Raw genomic sequence first — 16,748 nt, 5'->3', positions numbered from 1 at the left:
AACCGATACTCTATAGGAAAACCGTCACCAACATCTGCATTCTTAATTCGCTTAAAGTCCAGCTGCACGCTCCCCCCCCCCAACCCTTCCTGTTATCTTAAACCCCAGGTACTACCCCTTCTGCCCACACTATACGGAATCACCCATTCTCTATAACAGGATCTCAACAATGGCCCAGACTCCAGAGAACAAAGCGGCCTGGCTGTCCGCCTCCGGTGTCATGCCGCTTGAGATTGGCCCGGCGCCGTACACATCACCGGGGCCTCACCAGATTGTGGTGAAGAATAGCGCACTGGGCATCAATTCGGTCGACTGGGCCAAGAAGATGCTCGGCGAGAACTTGCTAGGCTATATCAGGTACCCCTTTGTTCTTGGCGAGGATGTGGCCGGCACCGTCGTCGAAGTGGGCGAGGGAGTAGAGCGCTTCCATGTCGGCGACCGTGTTGTAGCTGCAGCTGCAGCCATCTCCACCAACATCTCCCCCGAGGGCGGTTTCCAGCTGTATACAGTCATCCGCGAGTGGCTAGCCACGCCACTACCGGACAGCATTACCTTTGAGCAGGCTAGCGTGATACCGCTAGCCATCCTCACAGCCTCTTATGGCCTGTTTGACACCGGCTACCTGGGCCTTGATCTGCCAACTGTGCCTGCACGTCAGTCTAGCGACAGGCGTGCTGTCATCATCACCGGCGGTTCGTCCGCCGTTGGTAGCACCGCCATCCAGCTAGCCGTGTCCGCCGGCTACAAGGTTGTGTCCACGGCGTCGCCTAAGAACTTCGACTATGTCAAGAAGCTTGGGGCTGCCCACGTGTTTGACTACAAGAGCGACACCGTGGTCGAGGATATCAGCGCTGCTGTCGAGGGATTCCACCTTGCCGGCGGCTACTCCATCGGCGACGGCTCCATCGACCTGCTAGCTGCCGTGCTATCCAAGCATCAGGGCCCCTCTCTTAATAAATTCATTGCTCTCGCTGGCGGTAAGCCCGGGGGCGGCAGCATTGACCCGAGTATTCAGATCAAGTTCATCTTGCTCGGTCCGGACGCGGCTGCCTCCGACACTGTCGTAAGCAATATCTACAAGGGCTACCTCCCGGATGCACTCGCCAATGGACAGTTTGTGCCAGCACCCGAGGCGTTTGTCGTTGGGAAGGGACTGGACAAGATTCAGGAGGCTTTTGGGGTCCATATGCAGGGTGTTTCAGCAAAGAAGATCGTTGTGTCACTATAAAGCCTAGAGATGTATGATCCGCACCTGTTCAGTCTAGTTATCTAGCTATACACCACTCATTTTATTTTTGATCTACACTCCGTTAGGATCTAGTATTAGTTCACCAGGCTTTATCATTCAACATTTGTATACAGCCAGACACACGGTGTACTACTGCAAAGGCTCTGCAATGCTGTTCAAGTGTTGATCTCACGCTTTGCGGGGGTGATGTCGTAACATTCAGAACAACAGTTCATGGTGGTATCACAATTTTTGAACACGGCAAAGCTGATTATTTTGCGCTGTTAAAATTATATACAACAAGAGAATAGAAAGAGAGCCAAAAGAAAGACCTGAGAGGCCAGGCGGTGTGTGGTCCCTTTGCCAAGCACGGATGAACTGCCACCGCCTTCCGAAATTTTTTTGAGTCCCGATATGATTGCGAAAAAATTGGAGATACCCATCGAGTCTACAACTTGCTAAAATGGGCTCCTCTACTACTCAGCTTACCTCGAAGGTGACTTCGGGCTCCCCTTATCAGCTTGACAAGCCCCAGGTTAGTACCAATGATTCCCAGGATCCAATTTCGCAAAGTACTTATCTTCACTCCAATCAGGCCGTCAAAGCTTCCACCGCGCTGCTGAAGCACATCAAGTCTACTCAGCAGGAACAGGAGAAGACCGCCACCAAGAAGACTCTCATTGGCGACGATGACTCCGATGACGAGAACAGTGCGACCAAGAACGAAGCCATCTGGCTCGTTCTCACCACCAAGCAGCATGTGGTGGACAAGAACCGTCTGAAGCCCGGCAAGATCAGCATCCCTCACTCTCTCAACACATCTCCCTCGCTCAGTATCTGTGTGATCACTGCCGACCCCCAGCGTGGTGTTAAGGATATTATTGCCGACCCATCTTTCCCCCAGGGCCTTTCCTCCCGCATCGAGAAGGTCATTGGTTTCTCTAAACTTAAGGCCCGCTACCAGAGCTTCGAGAGCCGTCGCCAATTGTTCGCCGAGCACGATGTCTTCCTGGCTGATGACCGTATTGCCATGCGCCTGGTCCAGACCCTCGGAAAGATTTTCTACAAGTCCAGCAAGCGTCCAATCCCCATCCGTATCGCCGAGATCGAGAAAGTGGATGGCAAGCGGGTCAAGAAAGACACTAAGAAGGTCAACTCTTCCTCCAAGGAAGAGAAGCACGCCTCTTTCGCCTCTCCTCTTATTGTCGCTAAGGAGATCGAGCGTACTTTGAACTGCGCCTCCGTGCAGCTCGCACCATCCACTACCGCTGCCGTCCGGGTCGGTTCATCCAAGTTCACAGCCGAGCAGCTGTCTGAGAATATTGCCGCTGTGGTCAACGGTCTGACCGATAAGTTTGTAGCAAAGGGCTGGAGAAACATCAAGGCTCTTCACATCAAGGGCGCCAACACCATGGCCCTGCCTATTTGGCTCGCTGATGAGTTGTGGGTGGAGGATGCCAACGTGCTGGAAGCTGCCCCTGAGACCGAAGCTATCAAGGATTCCAAGAAGCGCAAGTCCGCTGAAGACGGCAAGCTGCTCGAGGAGAAGAAGACTAAGAAGACCAAGTCTGCAGAGGATGAAGAGGAGGCTGCAGCCGTGGCCGCACGGAAAGAGAAGCTCCAGCAGCTCAAGGCTCAGGCTCTCGAGGATGGTGACACAAGCAAGCCCGCCGCAACGAAGGTTGGCGGTAAGAAGAAGAAGAAGGCGACTTCATGATGGTTATAGCTCTTAATGTTTTCTGCATGTAAAGGTATTTCTGGCGTACAAAATATCACGTGTCTATTGTTCCGACAATTTATGTTGTGCTAGTAATTGGAATCAATCTAACAGTAGACGAACTCAAGCATCCAGATACAACGTAATAGAGCAATGGATTAAGTCTTTTCATCGCCGTCGCCTGCGTCATTTCGAAGAATGGTCAGGCTATATGATCACCGCATTAACCGAGTCCGACCTCGGGAGCCAGTCTTGGCAATCCCGACGATAGCCACCCAAAGTCACATCACCGTGAATCGCCGAGCTTCAATCTTGCTCTTTTCCCCCACGCCTGGAAGAACAACGCCAAATTATTCCACCAAGTTGTCATTATGATTCCAATCGCTAGGCACTCTGTCCTGCGGGCTGCCCGCTCTCAGCTCCAACCCACCCGCAAGTTGAGCCAGCCCGCTTCTTCGGCACTCGCCCGCCTCCTCTCGACCCTCGCCGTTCTCGAGCAGCGCAATGGCAAGCTGGAATCTTCATCTTTGTCCGCAATTGCGGCTGCACAGAAGCTCGGTGGCTCAGTAACGGGTTTCATTGCTGGCTCCGGCGTCAAGGGCACCTCCGCTGCCGAGGCTGCTAAGATCAAGGGTATTGAGAAAGTGCTGGCTGTGGATAATGACGCATACGAGAAGGTATTTACTCCAGCATCCTCCGAAATCAATTCCTTTAGAAGGATCCTTAACTAACAATTGGATTTCTTGCACAATAGGGCCTGCCCGAAAACTATGCCCCTCTCCTCGTCGAGAACATTAAGAAGGGCGAATTCACCCACGTCGTTGCAGGCCACTCTGCCTTCGGAAAGAGCCTGCTGCCCCGCGTCGCTGCTCTCTTGGATGTGCAGCAAATCTCGGATATTACCGGCATCGAGAGCGAGGACAGTATGTGAACCCAAGAGAAAGAAGTTTGACATGTGATCCGGCCACTAACCGCAAACCAGCTTTCGTCCGCCCCATCTACGCCGGCAACGCGATTCTGACCGTCCAGTCAACCGACAACGTCAAGGTGATCACAGTGCGAGGCACTGCCTTCCAGGACGTCGAGACCGAAGGCGGCTCCGCCGAGGTCGTTGAGGGAGCGGACCCCAACGCCCCCGCGATGACTGAGTGGGTGTCCGAAGAATTGGCCAAGTCAGAGCGCCCCGAACTCGCCACAGCCACCCGTGTCGTATCTGGAGGCCGTGGCTTGAAGTCGAAGGAGGAGTTTGACCGCATCATGCTTCCGCTGGCGGATTCCCTCGGCGCTGCCATTGGTGCTTCGCGCGCTGCTGTTGACAGTGGCTTTGCCGATAACAGTCTGCAGGTTGGCCAGACTGGTAAGAACGTTGCTCCTCAGCTTTACCTATGTGCCGGTATCTCCGGTGCTATCCAGCACTTGGCTGGTATGAAGGACAGCAAGGTTATTGCTGCTATCAACAAGGATCCCGAGGCTCCCATCTTCCAGATTGCTGATGTTGGCCTCGTCGGTGATCTGTTTGACAAGGTGCCCGAGTTGACCGAGAAGGTCAAGAGCGCCTAATCCGGTTGCATGAATAGTTTCTCTTTTGTATCATGACCTATTGAGCAGGTTGATATCCTTTTTTGTCTGTTAAATGAACCGTACAGTATACCATTGACTAGAGGACTAGGACCAAGTTTTGGTCTACAATAGCAAATGTCCATCATTTTGATCTAAGTTCAATATCCTTAGACATGATCAAATGCTTTAAACTTGACAATGTACTTTCGAAACAATCTAGTCTACAAATAGGACACTGCTAGAAATACATTTGTAGACAGCTTCGAAGAAGAGTGTAAAAGTACTATGTGGCCAAAACGGGACTAGCGCGTTCTGCACGCGTCGCGCGTCTATCAGAGGGGAATTACATCGGAGACCATTCAATGACATGAGACGTCTGAACGTTTGAATGCTTCCCTCCTCGCCATCATTCCTATCTTCGTTTGACCCCGCCCTTCACCTCCACTCCGAAGGTCCTGGCAACGAAAACCCACCGTCCGAATCATTCTCCGACGATATCGAGGCAATCCACCTGCACCGGCACGAACAAACCCGCAACCGGGTTGTGATTCAACATAGAGCGTGGGATCTGTCCGATGTGTTTCGCAGCGAAGACGACATACGACCTGGTTCGCGATCGAAAGCCCGCATTGCCTGGCATAGCACCACTGACAACCACGTAGTAGATACGCCGACGAAGAACGTGACGACCCCGAGACCTTTTTCTCGCACTCCTACTCGAAACCTCTCTTTTATCCCATCCTCGCCGCCCGTTTCGAAAATGCCGTTCATAGCGGCGTCTCCGGGTGCGCTTGCACCCACGTCTGGCAATGCGACCAACGATTCGCAGAAGAGGAAAGGCACAAATGCGGAGGGAGAGCCGACGGAGCCGAAGCGCCAGCGCATGGTTGGAGGCTTCGTTGATGACGATGACGATGACGATGAGGACGACCTCGCTGCTTTCCGGGACGAGCATCTGAAGAATCAATATGACTTGCCCGAGCACTTCTTCCAGGAGCCTCCGGCGGAACTACCTAGTATACTGGCAGCGCCGGCGCCAACTGCGAAATTGAACGAGACGACCAATGCTACACCTGGCTCTTCTCGAACACCATTACAACTGACACCTCGCCCCGCCCCAATGGCTCCCAAAAGATTCCAGATCAAGACTTGCGCTGGCAAGACCCATAATGTCCCACAAAGGAAGGCCCAGGCCCCCGTTTCCTATCAACAAATGATCGCCAATCGGTCGGAGACAGAACCTGGAAAGGCGACTAAGAGCTATTACGGTATCGATATCCACAAATTACTGGACGATGCTGCCAAAGACGAGAAGCCCGCGAACAGAGACCCTCAACCCCAAGTCCAGAAAACCATCGAAGCAAACAATGTGAGCTCAAAGCGAAAGAAGATAGACTCTGCAATGTGGACAGAGAAATATCGTGCTCGTAAATTCACCGATCTTATTGGAGATGAACGCACTCATCGATCTGTACTACGGTGGCTCAAGGGATGGGAGCCAATTGTATTCCCTGGTCTAGCAAAGTCTCGACCGAAGAAGTCTACCCAGGAGGGTGAAGAAGAGTACACCCATCGAAAGGTTCTCTTATTGAGTGGTCCTCCCGGACTTGGAAAGACGACATTGGCACATGTATGTGCCAGACAGGCTGGCTACGAAGTGCTTGAGATCAATGCTAGTGACGACCGCAGCAGGGACGTGGTCAAGGGCCGCATTCGTGACGCACTGGGAACCGAAAACGTCAAAGGTATGAACGTGGAGATTGGCAATAAAAAGGTCCGCCGTGCCGGTAAACCCGTATGTGTCGTGGTAGACGAAGTCGACGGTGTCACTGGTGGTTCTGGAAGTGGTGGTGAGGGCGGTTTCATGAAGGCCCTCATTGACCTTGTTTTGCTTGACCAACGAAACTCGAAATTGTCTTCGGAGGGCAATAATGGCAAGAAGCGCAAGGGTGATAACTTCCGGTTTATGCGGCCGTTGATTTTGGTTTGCAATGACCTCTATCACAGCAGTCTCCGGCCCCTCAGGACATCTTCCATTGCAGAGATGATCAATGTCCGCCAGGCTCCATTAGAGAATGTCGTTCAACGAGTCAAGGTTATATTCGGCCGCGAAGGCATCCCCTGTGACAGTGATGGAGCTCGAAGGCTCTGTGAAGCAGCCTGGGGTATGGCGGCCCGGAAAAAGCGCAGTGCCAAATCCCAAGGGTCTGCCGAGGGTGATATTCGTAGCGTGCTTGTTGCCGCAGAATTTGTGGCGCACAAGCTTCGAAACGAGTCGTTGCCATCCTCACTCAGACTGACGAGGAACTGGCTAGAGACTCGAGTCCTCAACGCATCGGCCGAGGGTAGTAGCGCGTTCTTCAAGGAGATGAGTCGTGGGGGTGTTCGTGAGATTGTGAACCGTGTGTTCACAGAGGGAGCTGGCTTCTCCGATGCTCCTGTTGGCATGAGTTTCCAAGATCGTTTTGATAATCCCAGCAGCCGTGTTCCTCTCGGCGTGGCAGATCTGCGCAAGCGACACGCAATCAACCGATTGCGGGAAATGATCGATTCTAGCGGTGATCATGACCGCTGTGTATCGGACTGCTTTGCTTCATATCCCATCCAGCAATACCAGGATGATAACTATTTCTCCAAACCCAACGCCGCGCACGACTGGCTTCATTTCCATGACTCAATCAGTTCGAAAGTCCATTCATCCCAAGAGTGGGAACTGATTCCGTACCTCAGCCAGTCGGTTGTCGCATTCCATCACCTATTTGCTACGGCTACTGGCAGAACCACCGATGACGACAAGAACGATGATGACGAGGAAGCCGAAGAGCCCCACCCTTTCTCAGGACCCAAAGCCGACTTTGCTGCCTTTGAAGCACAAAAGCAGAACCGCGCGGCCATGGCTGCATTCCACGCTTCCTTCTCGGCACCCATGGCTCGCATTTTCCGGTCGACTGAAAGTATAATCACAGATCTAGTCCCTTATTTGATCCGCATGCTATCACCAGACATCAAGCCGGTGGTCATCCGTGGAAACGGAGAGCAGAGAAGCACCGCTACTGTCCGCAAAGACTCCGAACGTGCCCTTGTCCAATCTACCGTGCGTGTTATGACCGGGATGGGCGTTGCTTTTGAAAAAGTCCGAGTGGAGCATGAAGGAAGCCACGGTGGATGGGCGTATAGAATGGAACCGTGAGTGGGATTCTGAGTCCATGCAAACATAACAAATCTAACATAACCTCAACAGACCAATTGACTCACTCGTGGTCTTCTCGAAGATCAAAGGTAGCACCATCGAGGCTTCGGGTGGTACAGCGCCGGTGCGGTATGCCGTCCGCCAGGTGCTCGACCAAGAGTATCGCAAGGCGACAATGCGCAAGCAGACTGATGCTATTGGAGCGTCTAGAGTCGGCATCAAGAGCGACAAGAACTCCGATGATACGACCGCAGCGAAAGCAATCAAGGAAGCGGCTGTCAAGCGTGACTTCTTTGGTCGGCTGATTGAGCAACCTGCGCCACAGCCTAAGGATCTAAACAGTGCAGACGGCTGGGCTGATGAGTCGTCCAAGGCTGGGCGGAAGGTCTGGGTTACTTTTCACGAAGGCTTTTCGAATGCGGTCCGGAAACCCATATCGATGGGAGAGTTGATGGCTGGGTTGTAATATATGCATTGTGTTCCAGGTTGCCTCCTTTAAGCGTTTGTCATGGTGTGCTGGAGTTTTGTTTTTCCTGCTTTTCGCATACATTCTATAATGAACACTGGTTGCTACGAGCCATTGAATGCCAGATACTCAATATTACTTGGTTGATATTAGGTCTTGAAACGAAAGAGATATTCCTCTATTCCCTCAAAGCATATATAAACACCAATAAACTAGCCAAACAGTCTAGATTATGACTGTTAAATGTAGACAAAAAGACCAACGCATTGAGATATAAAATCAAAGCACAAATAATCAAACATAGTATGTGGTATCCAAATCATTCCATCGTTGAGGCGAAAGGGCGAACAAGTGCACTCGGAAATCGACGCAGCAGCCTAACATCGAAACAAATCCAACCAAGCACAAAAACAGACAAGAAAAAAGAAAAGAACACAGAAGAGAAGGAAAGAGGCTCGAAGCATCTAATCCAGGTATTCTGAGTAGATCGAGCAGGTGTAATGATAATCACAGAAGTGGATGCATTCCCTTGTCCCGAACGGACTTAGCGCAGGCTCAGGTAGCCGGCAAGAGCCTCGTTATGCAGCTTCTTCTTCTCCATTGCGGCAGCCTTATTTGAATCGGAGCTCGGGGACTTCGAGCTGAGCGAGTACCACTTGTGGTTCTTGGTTGATGCCTCTGGTGCATTGAGTGTTGTGGCCGTGGAGACGGTGGAGTGGGTTGAGGCTGCGCTCGAGGTGGTCTTGGAAGACGAGTTGGAGGAGTTGCTGAACATTTTGGGTATTTGACGCTTGTGCGTAGTTTTGGAAGATTTTGGAGGATTGCGATTGCGTGGGGAACTTGGTAGGTTCGTTGACAATGGAGGTATAGACGTAAACGAAGTTTGAGTTGGTTTGGCGTTTATAGTTCGGGAGAAAGGTGTGAGAAGGATGACACTTTTTAGATCTTGGGATCTGATGCTTTGCAATGGATTGAATGTTTCTTTCTACGAGGATATCATCGGCTCTTTATATAGAGGTAGATGTTGGGTGATCACCACCACACATCATTTACTCCGTACTCTAGGTAGCCACTCCGAGGGAAGAATGAAAATCTCGAAACGCCTAAGCCCCACCGTCTCAGTCATAGTACATACATAGGTAGTACGTAGATATCAAGTCTAGAAGCCCTGCACTGTACAGGGATAGGCCCAAAGGCGTCAGTCACTGCCTTACATGTGGGTCTAACCGTCGGAGTAAGAATCGGAGTTGGAAGTTTTCCTGGAGGGGACTATACGAGGTTAGAGTGGAAACCCCAAAATATCTGAGTTGCTTGGAAATTGGCCAATGAAATATACGGGAAAGTCAAGGATATGATAAATCAAGCTGCTCACAACATCGTCTCTGGGACATGTGTCTCCATCCTCTAAACCCAAATGATGATACCGAAAGCGGGTTCCTAACACGGTAATTCATTCGCACGCCCTTTGATACGAAACTCGCAAGACTTCCAAGTTCAGAACTATCTTGCGAAAGGGCGCAGCCCATTCGTAGTGCATGTGTGGCTTTGCGTTTTACGACCCATGTGTTAGACGGAGCATTTTGAGGCTGACACTAATGCGGCTATCGATCTTCCTATATCGGAGTTGAGGCCTGGATCTTGTCCGAGAGATTTTAGATGATTCTAGGTGGTTTGGGTCCACAGGCGACATATTATTCCAAGTATACTAAGGAGTACTCCGTACATAGAGTATGTTGTATACTTGTACTCCGCGATGGGCAATGGTAGCCCTTCATGTTGACAACAGCCAGTTTTAGAGCCACAAGTTAAAGGATGAAGGCCTTCTAAAAATTGCATTGGTATCAAGGATAAACGCCTGGATGCTAAAGCGTTGCGATTTACGAAGTGGCTTGGGATGACTCAAAGAGCGGGTGCTTGCAACGTCACAACAAAGCTTAAATAGACCAGGCCTTGAGAAAATTTGAAATCAAAGAACAATATACAAAGGATGGAATGAGATGACTCGGAAAGGTTTTAACCGGACATTTTTAGTCGAGTTAGGATGGAGAATAGGGATGTGCTGATTTTAGGTAGTCCGATGTTAGTCCGACCCATGTGGGTTTTTATTCCGATGCTGAATTATCTACCTTGGATTCTAATGTACGAAAGACAGAGAGATCCTATTTGATTTTTATATACTCCGCGGCTTTTGGATACAGTTTATATTTCTTATGACATGTCGTCAGGGTATAAAATCGGAGTACACTGAGCATGGGTGTTAGTCCGATATCCCGAAGTCCGAGGCTTGTCAACCTTGTTTTCACTTTCTACATACATATACAGCTAGTCCGCCGCATTCTAACCCTTTTTCAGATGACTCGATCAGAGTCAACAATCATTGAATATCTCCACAATTCTCGCTATCTCTTTCGATAATCCAACTAACACGCCCTGCGGTCTTGGCAGCAGTACATATCCACTGTTTTCCCACTATTACGAATATGGTGGCATTTAACTCGATTTCGAGGCTTTGAGGAAAGAGGAACCATTGACCGATGCGTCAACATTTCTTCCATATGCCAGAAAGAGACTATTCCTATGGTTTTTGCTGCAATCCAACATCCGATCTCAGACAGTTGTGAGAAGGAACCCATCCTAGCTCGAATGTTCTGAATCATGAAGTAGCCAGAGTCTCCACCATGTTGATGTTCTTCTCCGGATTGTCCTAGGGTCACTCGGGATCTCATTGCTATTTGCTTTTGCCTGGTCAGCCAACCTGTGGATCTTCCAACCTTGTCCGAGATCAACATGTTAGTAATCATTTCATCAGGCCTCAGGACCTGGGAGATACACCCGGCAGTTCAGTCTGATAGCAACACCGTCCTCGCCAGTAAACGCCTAACAACGTGGAGAAATCGAATTCCGCACTCTGAAAGTCTCCGCAGGGTCCACCGCTCCGGGTTGGGACATTTGTCAGCTTCGCTCCACAGCACCTGGAAAACTCGCTGAGGACCTCTGAAGTTTCAAGATGAATAATCGGCAAGAATTGCGGGGTTCTGAGGGAACGGAAGCGTGGTTTAAGATAGCTCCAGTCCTGATCTGGTACTGACTTTCTTCATTTCCCAACTCCAATCCCAATAACCACCTCACTACACACGAAACAATGTCTCTCAAACCTATCACCGTCTACGGACATGACCTGGGCCCCAATCCCTGGAAGGTGATCATGATCCTGGAAGAGCTGAACATTCCCTACACCCACAAAATCGTCGATTTCCCAGACATGAAGAAAGAGCCATTCGAGTCCATCAACCCCAACGGCCGCGTCCCCGCAATCGAAGACCCAAACACCGACATCACCCTCTGGGAATCCGGCGCGATTGTCGAATACCTGGTGGACACATACGACAAGCAAAACACCATCAGCTTTGCCGCCGGCTCGAAGGAATACTACCTCGCCAAGCAATGGCTCCACTTCCAGGTATCTGGTCAAGGTCCATACTTCGGTCAGGCTGTCTGGTTCAGCCGCTTCCACTCCGAGAAGGTGCAAAGTGCAATTGACCGCTATGTCAACGAAATCCGTCGGGTTTCTGGTGTTTTGAACCGCGCTCTCCAGGGGAAGAAGTATCTCGTTGGTGACAAGTTCTCGTATGTCGATGCTGCTTTCGTTCCTTGGAATCTGTATCCTGGTCAGTTTGGCATTGATATGGAGAAGGAATTCCCAAATGTCGATGCCTGGTCGAAGCTGGTGCAGGAACGTCCTGCTATTGCTAAGTCGGTTCAGGATCGGGCTGATGCTTGTGCGCGGCGCTAAGTGGATTTCATATGAGGATATCGGCGTGTGGATAGGAAGGAATGAAACGAACTACCACAAGGACAGTGGGTCGCTCATTCGGCCTCTATTCTTGACGCAAGACTCCAATAATATGATCTGTTCAATCTAACTTGATATTAGGGGGGTTGTATGTATGTGAGGCACACCGACGTGTTTCAGATGCTTTTTCAGATACCTTTTAAGTGTATGAGACTGTAAAAAGCATAGGCTGTAGAAAGGAATTTCCTATGTAAAACCAGGACCGTGAGTAGTCGGCCACATTTGCGGCCTGACCTTGAGAATGACATGATCCAGTTGGCTGGGTGTAAAGCGGAAATTTGGTTTGTTATTCGTTAACTCGCTCAGGGCCAACTGAACGGTCCGCCAAGGATATCGAGAGGTCGATGTGAGACGGATTGCCTGGAAACTTTTGAGCGCAGAATTTGTGAAATCTGGAAAACATACACCAAGATCAAAAGAGTGGATTCAGACGGAGAAGGGAAAAAAGGAAAGTCCAGTGCAGCCTGGTATAGGGAAGGTGCGTTTGCCAGACGCTGGTTGGTGTTGGTATGATTTTCTTTCTGTCCAAGTCTTCTTGTGTTTCCTGTGGGATAAGACCTAATCATGTTAGAAATGCTTGAACGTGAGCAGAATAGAGCATAATATAGGCAGTATAATCGGAATAGTTGTGATATTCCCCGTATATCGTATATAGCCCACAGAGCCGCGTAAGCATATTTTAATGAGATACAACGTAAGTGTCTTTGAGCGATACCTGAATCTGCTTAAAAGCACTAGACAGAGCAAAAGGAGTAGAGTCGCCAGGTGCTACAATCATTGCAGCAGGCACCAGCAAAAACAAGGCTGAAAGAATCGGAATGATCGGAGGACTGTGGAGCTGAATACTCGTACCTGAAAAGGCAGGTTGCATGTCAGGATGTCGGCTTTGATTGGTTATTGGATGTCAAGACAAAATCATGCCTTGATGAAATGCCCACCCACCTAGGCCGAACTTCGCTACCGTATGGGGAATGAGGAGAACGTGGGCTAACTATCGAATGCTTGATTTTTCCGCGCAGGTAACCTACGGAGACAATATTACATTTAATGTAATTTTAGGCTGATTATGGAGGCTAGAGCGAGCTATGACGCGGACAAGGCCGTGCCGTCCAAACAGTAGGATTAAGATTGCTGTGGATCGACGAGTCCGTTGGCTTCTAGCTCGACTATCAATATTCCACTGGCTGGCTCATTATCGAAAAAGTGGATAGGCGGGGCAGCTCTCGGCTGCCTGAGGGACTATGGAGTATGGAGTGCGTGAATTTAGAAAATTGAAGCGCGGAGTCGTCATCACTGCGGGTTAGCTCACTTATGGAGTTCAACCAATGTAGGTACGTATTCCGTACTCCTGACTATCTGGCGGCATTTAGATCGTACTTTTGCCGTGGGCTGAGATTTAATTTTTGTGACGCCTTGAGCAGGCCACAATCGGTACATTATTGAAATTGGTATTTATAGGCTAGAATTTGAGTCCAGTCAAAGTCGAATACGAACTGGACTAGGTAGGGACCGAGCGTTACCACCATCAGGGGAAACATTGAATCCCTTGCTGGCTACGCACACCGCACTGTAAGTCTTGGAAAAGCTGGGCAGGTACGGAAGGAGATTGGTCAGGTTGCCAGATCAGGCTGTCAGGGGGATAGTCTTATACTTAAGCGTATGAGATTATTACCCCTGGCGGACTCCGTATCCAAGCAATATTATAAGGGGGAAGTAACTTCAATAGCGTGCTGTAATAAGTCGTCAAAGAATTGAACAAAGCAGAATACGCAAATGTAATATTAACTGGATAGTTAATATCAATGATCCTGGTACGGAGTACCCATGGATACGTAAGGAATTTCGACAGACCAGGTGAATTTTGATTGGTGTACCTGAATTCTGGGGCCCAAAGAAGTGCAATCCTTACCTCTGATTGGCTCCCCCTGGCAGTTTTTAATCTCGTTTTGGCGCCAAGCCGCAGGGACCAAAGGTAAACAAAAGAAAAAAAGGAAAAGGAACTGCCTCGCCCATGGGTCCCCGCCGTTATAGAATCCCAATTGGGGAAAGAAAGAGTGACTTCGTATAATTAGACAAAGCACATATCTTGGATGAAGTCTTGGAACTCTTGGAGAGATGATATTGTATATGCCAAGCAAAGCAAGTAGCATCCAGACCCTTGTCCAGGGTCCACTACCAAGGTAGGCAGTGTAAGACAGCTTGAATCTCGCAGTTGAATCCCGTACCTGCCCCTTTTCCCGTGACTATCACGCTAACGCAATTGGGGCATCAACTGAATCGCCCCCCCCACCTCCTTTTTGTCTCCTCTCCCTGACTTCTTCTTCCCCAGTCTTTCCAACCGCAGCTCTCCTTTCTCGAAGTTTTCCCACACCAGAGGGATTCGTTCTCTCCACATTCATTTGAAAACCGTCCTTTACTCGACTCTCTACGACAAACGCGCCACTACCCTTGAATGTATGTGTTATCTCCCGTTTATCTCTACAGGTTGCAATAGCAAGTCGCGATGTGGTGTGGTGTGGATTGTTGTGTCTCGGGCAACTATGCGGAGGATGGTGCAACGCAACAAACGCGATATATGGTTGCATGGACTGTTTTACACGGCCTGGATTCATTGGACGACAAGAACTATACATGGATTTGACGGAACTAACATATGCTGATCAACAGTTTCGCACTACCGCTACAATGAAGTTCCAAAACACCGTTGCCGCGCTGGCGACGGCTGGCCTCGCGACTGCTCACGGCCATGGCCACGCCCACGTCCACAAGCGCGCTACTGAGACCGAGACCGTTTCGGTCCCAGGCCCCGTCGTGTATGATTTTGTCGTATTGGACCCGTCTAAGCCCGGTGCTCCTCAGCCAATCAGCATCGAGAAAGCCTGCGAGGGTCTCGCAAACAATCAGTTTGAGTGGCTGGACTCTGCCGTTGCTGCTGCTTGCCCATCTAGCAGCTCAAGCACTGCCACACCCACCTCGACTTCCACGGCTGCCCCAACCACAACCGCTACGGTGGCGCCTGCCATCCTCCAAGAGACCTCGGCCGTTATCACCCCCGCCAGCTCCACAAGCACAGCAGAGCCCACCTCTAGCTCCACCACAGCTGCTGCTTCTACCAGCAGCTCTTCCAGCTCGAGCAGCTCCGGTGCCACCGGCCTCACCGCAAACTTCCCCGATGGAGAGATTGACTGCGGTGAATTCCCTTCGGATTACGGTGCTGTCGCCCTTGACTACCTTGGCCTCGATGGCTGGTCCGGTATCCAGTACGTCACTATCCTCGATGACCTGGTCAGCGATATTGTGACCGCTGTTACTGGCGATCAGTGCCATTCCGGTGCCATGTGCTCCTATGCCTGCCCACCTGGATACCAAAAGTCCCAGTGGCCTACCACCCAGGGTAGCACCGGCCAGTCCGTCGGTGGTCTGGAATGTAAGATCGACAACAAGCTCTACCTCACCAACAAGGACCACAGCCAGCTTTGCATTCCTGGTGTTGGCGGTGTGCACGTCAAGAACAAGATGTCCGAGAGCGTTGCCGTTTGCCGTACTGACTATCCCGGTACCGAGTCTGAGACCATTCCTCTCAACGCGTCCCCCGGTGCTGTTCACGACTTGACTTGCCCCAACGGTAACAACTACTTCAAATGGGGTGGCAAGGTCACCTCCGCCCAATACTACGTCAACCCCAAGGGTGTGCCCACTGAGAAGGGTTGCCAGTGGGGTGACGGCAGCGAGCCTATTGGTAACTCGGCTCCCCTCAACCTTGGCGTCGGTGAAACCGATGCCGGAAAGTTCCTGTCCATCTTCCCCAATGCCCCGACCACCGACGCGCTTCTCGACTTCAACGTTAGGCTTGAGGGTGACAACCTCAGCGATGAGTGCCGTTACGAGAATGGCAAATTCTACGACTCAAAGGGTCCCATCAGCGGCAACAGTGGCTGCACAGTAAGTTTTTCGTCCTAAACCTTCCGGCCTGCAAACTTCCGTACTAACAATATCTCTCCTCAGGTCGGTGTCACCTCCGGCGCTGCCTACTACGTCTTCTACGACAACTAAATGTCGCAACCGCTTTTTGGTCGGCGGCAGTCCTTGCACTGCCAAGCGGAATTCGATGAGCTTCCCACACTTGAATTACACTAGGGTGAGCAGAGCTACCGCTCTCGTCTCACTTCCATATGTGTCCCTGTCTATATTCACGGTTTCTTATTCGAAGGATCATTATTCTTTTCTGTGTATCTTAAGTTCTATTTTGTTTTATGTGTGACTGGGATCGAAATCCAAATCCTTGTTGCATCTTCTTTGTTTTATTTCTTATGACCACATTTACCCCCTGGTCAGGCACATTGATGGGAGCGATATCTTTTTTTATTTCACGGTTAGATTTACCTTCTTCATCTTCAAGTACCAATCAGTTCTTGATTTCCAAATCTATCCCTCGTTCCCTTGCCTTGCATCTTTGTCCTGGTGACTGGAGGTTGCATCTCCCTACCCAATGTCTTTCTTTGGACCCTTGGTGACTTGTTTTACGTGGACGCCGATCTCTGCTACTTGTCTCATTTATTGGGATGTCTTTCAGTCTGGTCGTAGTTAGCGGCTTCTTCGAAATTGCACACCATGACACTCAGTTAATCCTGGTCGCAGTATTTACTAGTGTATTCTTCGTGTTTTTCTACTCAATTAGTGCTAGACCTATTCCTCTATGCGTGCGCGGTATATTGATCCTCTTATTCACGCTAC

At 50.3% G+C, this 16,748-nt stretch overlaps 7 protein-coding genes across 7 annotated transcripts; all 7 read left to right on the top strand.

The window, feature by feature from the left end:
- Window positions 1-169: 169 nt before the first annotated feature.
- On the top strand, window positions 170-1,228 carry N7525_001936 (zinc-binding alcohol dehydrogenase family protein; the record flags this gene model as incomplete). The annotated part of the gene is made up of 1 exon (XM_002557413.1): window positions 170-1,228. One exon carries the CDS (start codon window positions 170-172, stop codon window positions 1,226-1,228), a length of 1,059 nt encoding a protein of 352 aa, XP_002557459.1.
- Window positions 1,229-1,691: 463 nt separating this feature from the next.
- N7525_001935 (uncharacterized protein) lies at window positions 1,692-2,945 on the top strand (the record flags this gene model as incomplete). Its single annotated transcript, XM_061212105.1, has 1 exon — window positions 1,692-2,945. One exon carries the CDS (start codon window positions 1,692-1,694, stop codon window positions 2,943-2,945), a length of 1,254 nt encoding a protein of 417 aa, XP_061071331.1.
- A 371-nt stretch (window positions 2,946-3,316) lies between these two features.
- On the top strand, window positions 3,317-4,505 carry N7525_001934 (electron transfer flavoprotein subunit alpha/FixB family protein; the record flags this gene model as incomplete). The annotated part of the gene is made up of 3 exons (XM_002557415.1): window positions 3,317-3,622; window positions 3,700-3,868; window positions 3,928-4,505. The coding sequence occupies 3 exons, from the start codon at window positions 3,317-3,319 to the stop codon at window positions 4,503-4,505; spliced, it is 1,053 nt and encodes a 350-aa protein (XP_002557461.1).
- Window positions 4,506-4,893: 388 nt separating this feature from the next.
- Window positions 4,894-8,949, top strand: N7525_001933 (putative sister chromatid cohesion factor (Chl12); the record flags this gene model as incomplete). Its single annotated transcript, XM_061212104.1, has 3 exons — window positions 4,894-7,691; window positions 7,747-8,157; window positions 8,748-8,949. 3 exons carry the CDS (start codon window positions 4,894-4,896, stop codon window positions 8,947-8,949), a joined length of 3,411 nt encoding a protein of 1,136 aa, XP_061071330.1.
- Window positions 8,950-11,303: 2,354 nt separating this feature from the next.
- On the top strand, window positions 11,304-11,954 carry N7525_001932 (glutathione S-transferase family protein; the record flags this gene model as incomplete). Its single annotated transcript, XM_002557417.1, has 1 exon — window positions 11,304-11,954. One exon carries the CDS (start codon window positions 11,304-11,306, stop codon window positions 11,952-11,954), a length of 651 nt encoding a protein of 216 aa, XP_002557463.1.
- Window positions 11,955-14,141: 2,187 nt separating this feature from the next.
- N7525_001931 (uncharacterized protein) lies at window positions 14,142-14,417 on the top strand (the record flags this gene model as incomplete). The annotated part of the gene is given in 2 exon segments (XM_061212103.1): window positions 14,142-14,194; window positions 14,213-14,417. The coding sequence occupies 2 exon segments, from the start codon at window positions 14,142-14,144 to the stop codon at window positions 14,415-14,417; spliced, it is 258 nt and encodes an 85-aa protein (XP_061071329.1).
- A 282-nt stretch (window positions 14,418-14,699) lies between these two features.
- Window positions 14,700-16,067, top strand: sun1 (SUN family protein UTH1; the record flags this gene model as incomplete). The annotated part of the gene is made up of 2 exons (XM_002557419.1): window positions 14,700-15,956; window positions 16,020-16,067. The coding sequence occupies 2 exons, from the start codon at window positions 14,700-14,702 to the stop codon at window positions 16,065-16,067; spliced, it is 1,305 nt and encodes a 434-aa protein (XP_002557465.1).
- Between the last annotated feature and the right edge of the window lie 681 nt (window positions 16,068-16,748).

The sequence above is a fragment of the Penicillium rubens genome (assembly GCF_028828025.1).
Source record: "Penicillium rubens strain IBT 27055 chromosome Unknown utg000001l_segment0_segment0, whole genome shotgun sequence".
In the NCBI taxonomy this organism is placed as follows: domain Eukaryota; kingdom Fungi; phylum Ascomycota; class Eurotiomycetes; order Eurotiales; family Aspergillaceae; genus Penicillium; species Penicillium rubens.
This window is presented reverse-complemented; position numbering and strand designations above follow the sequence as displayed.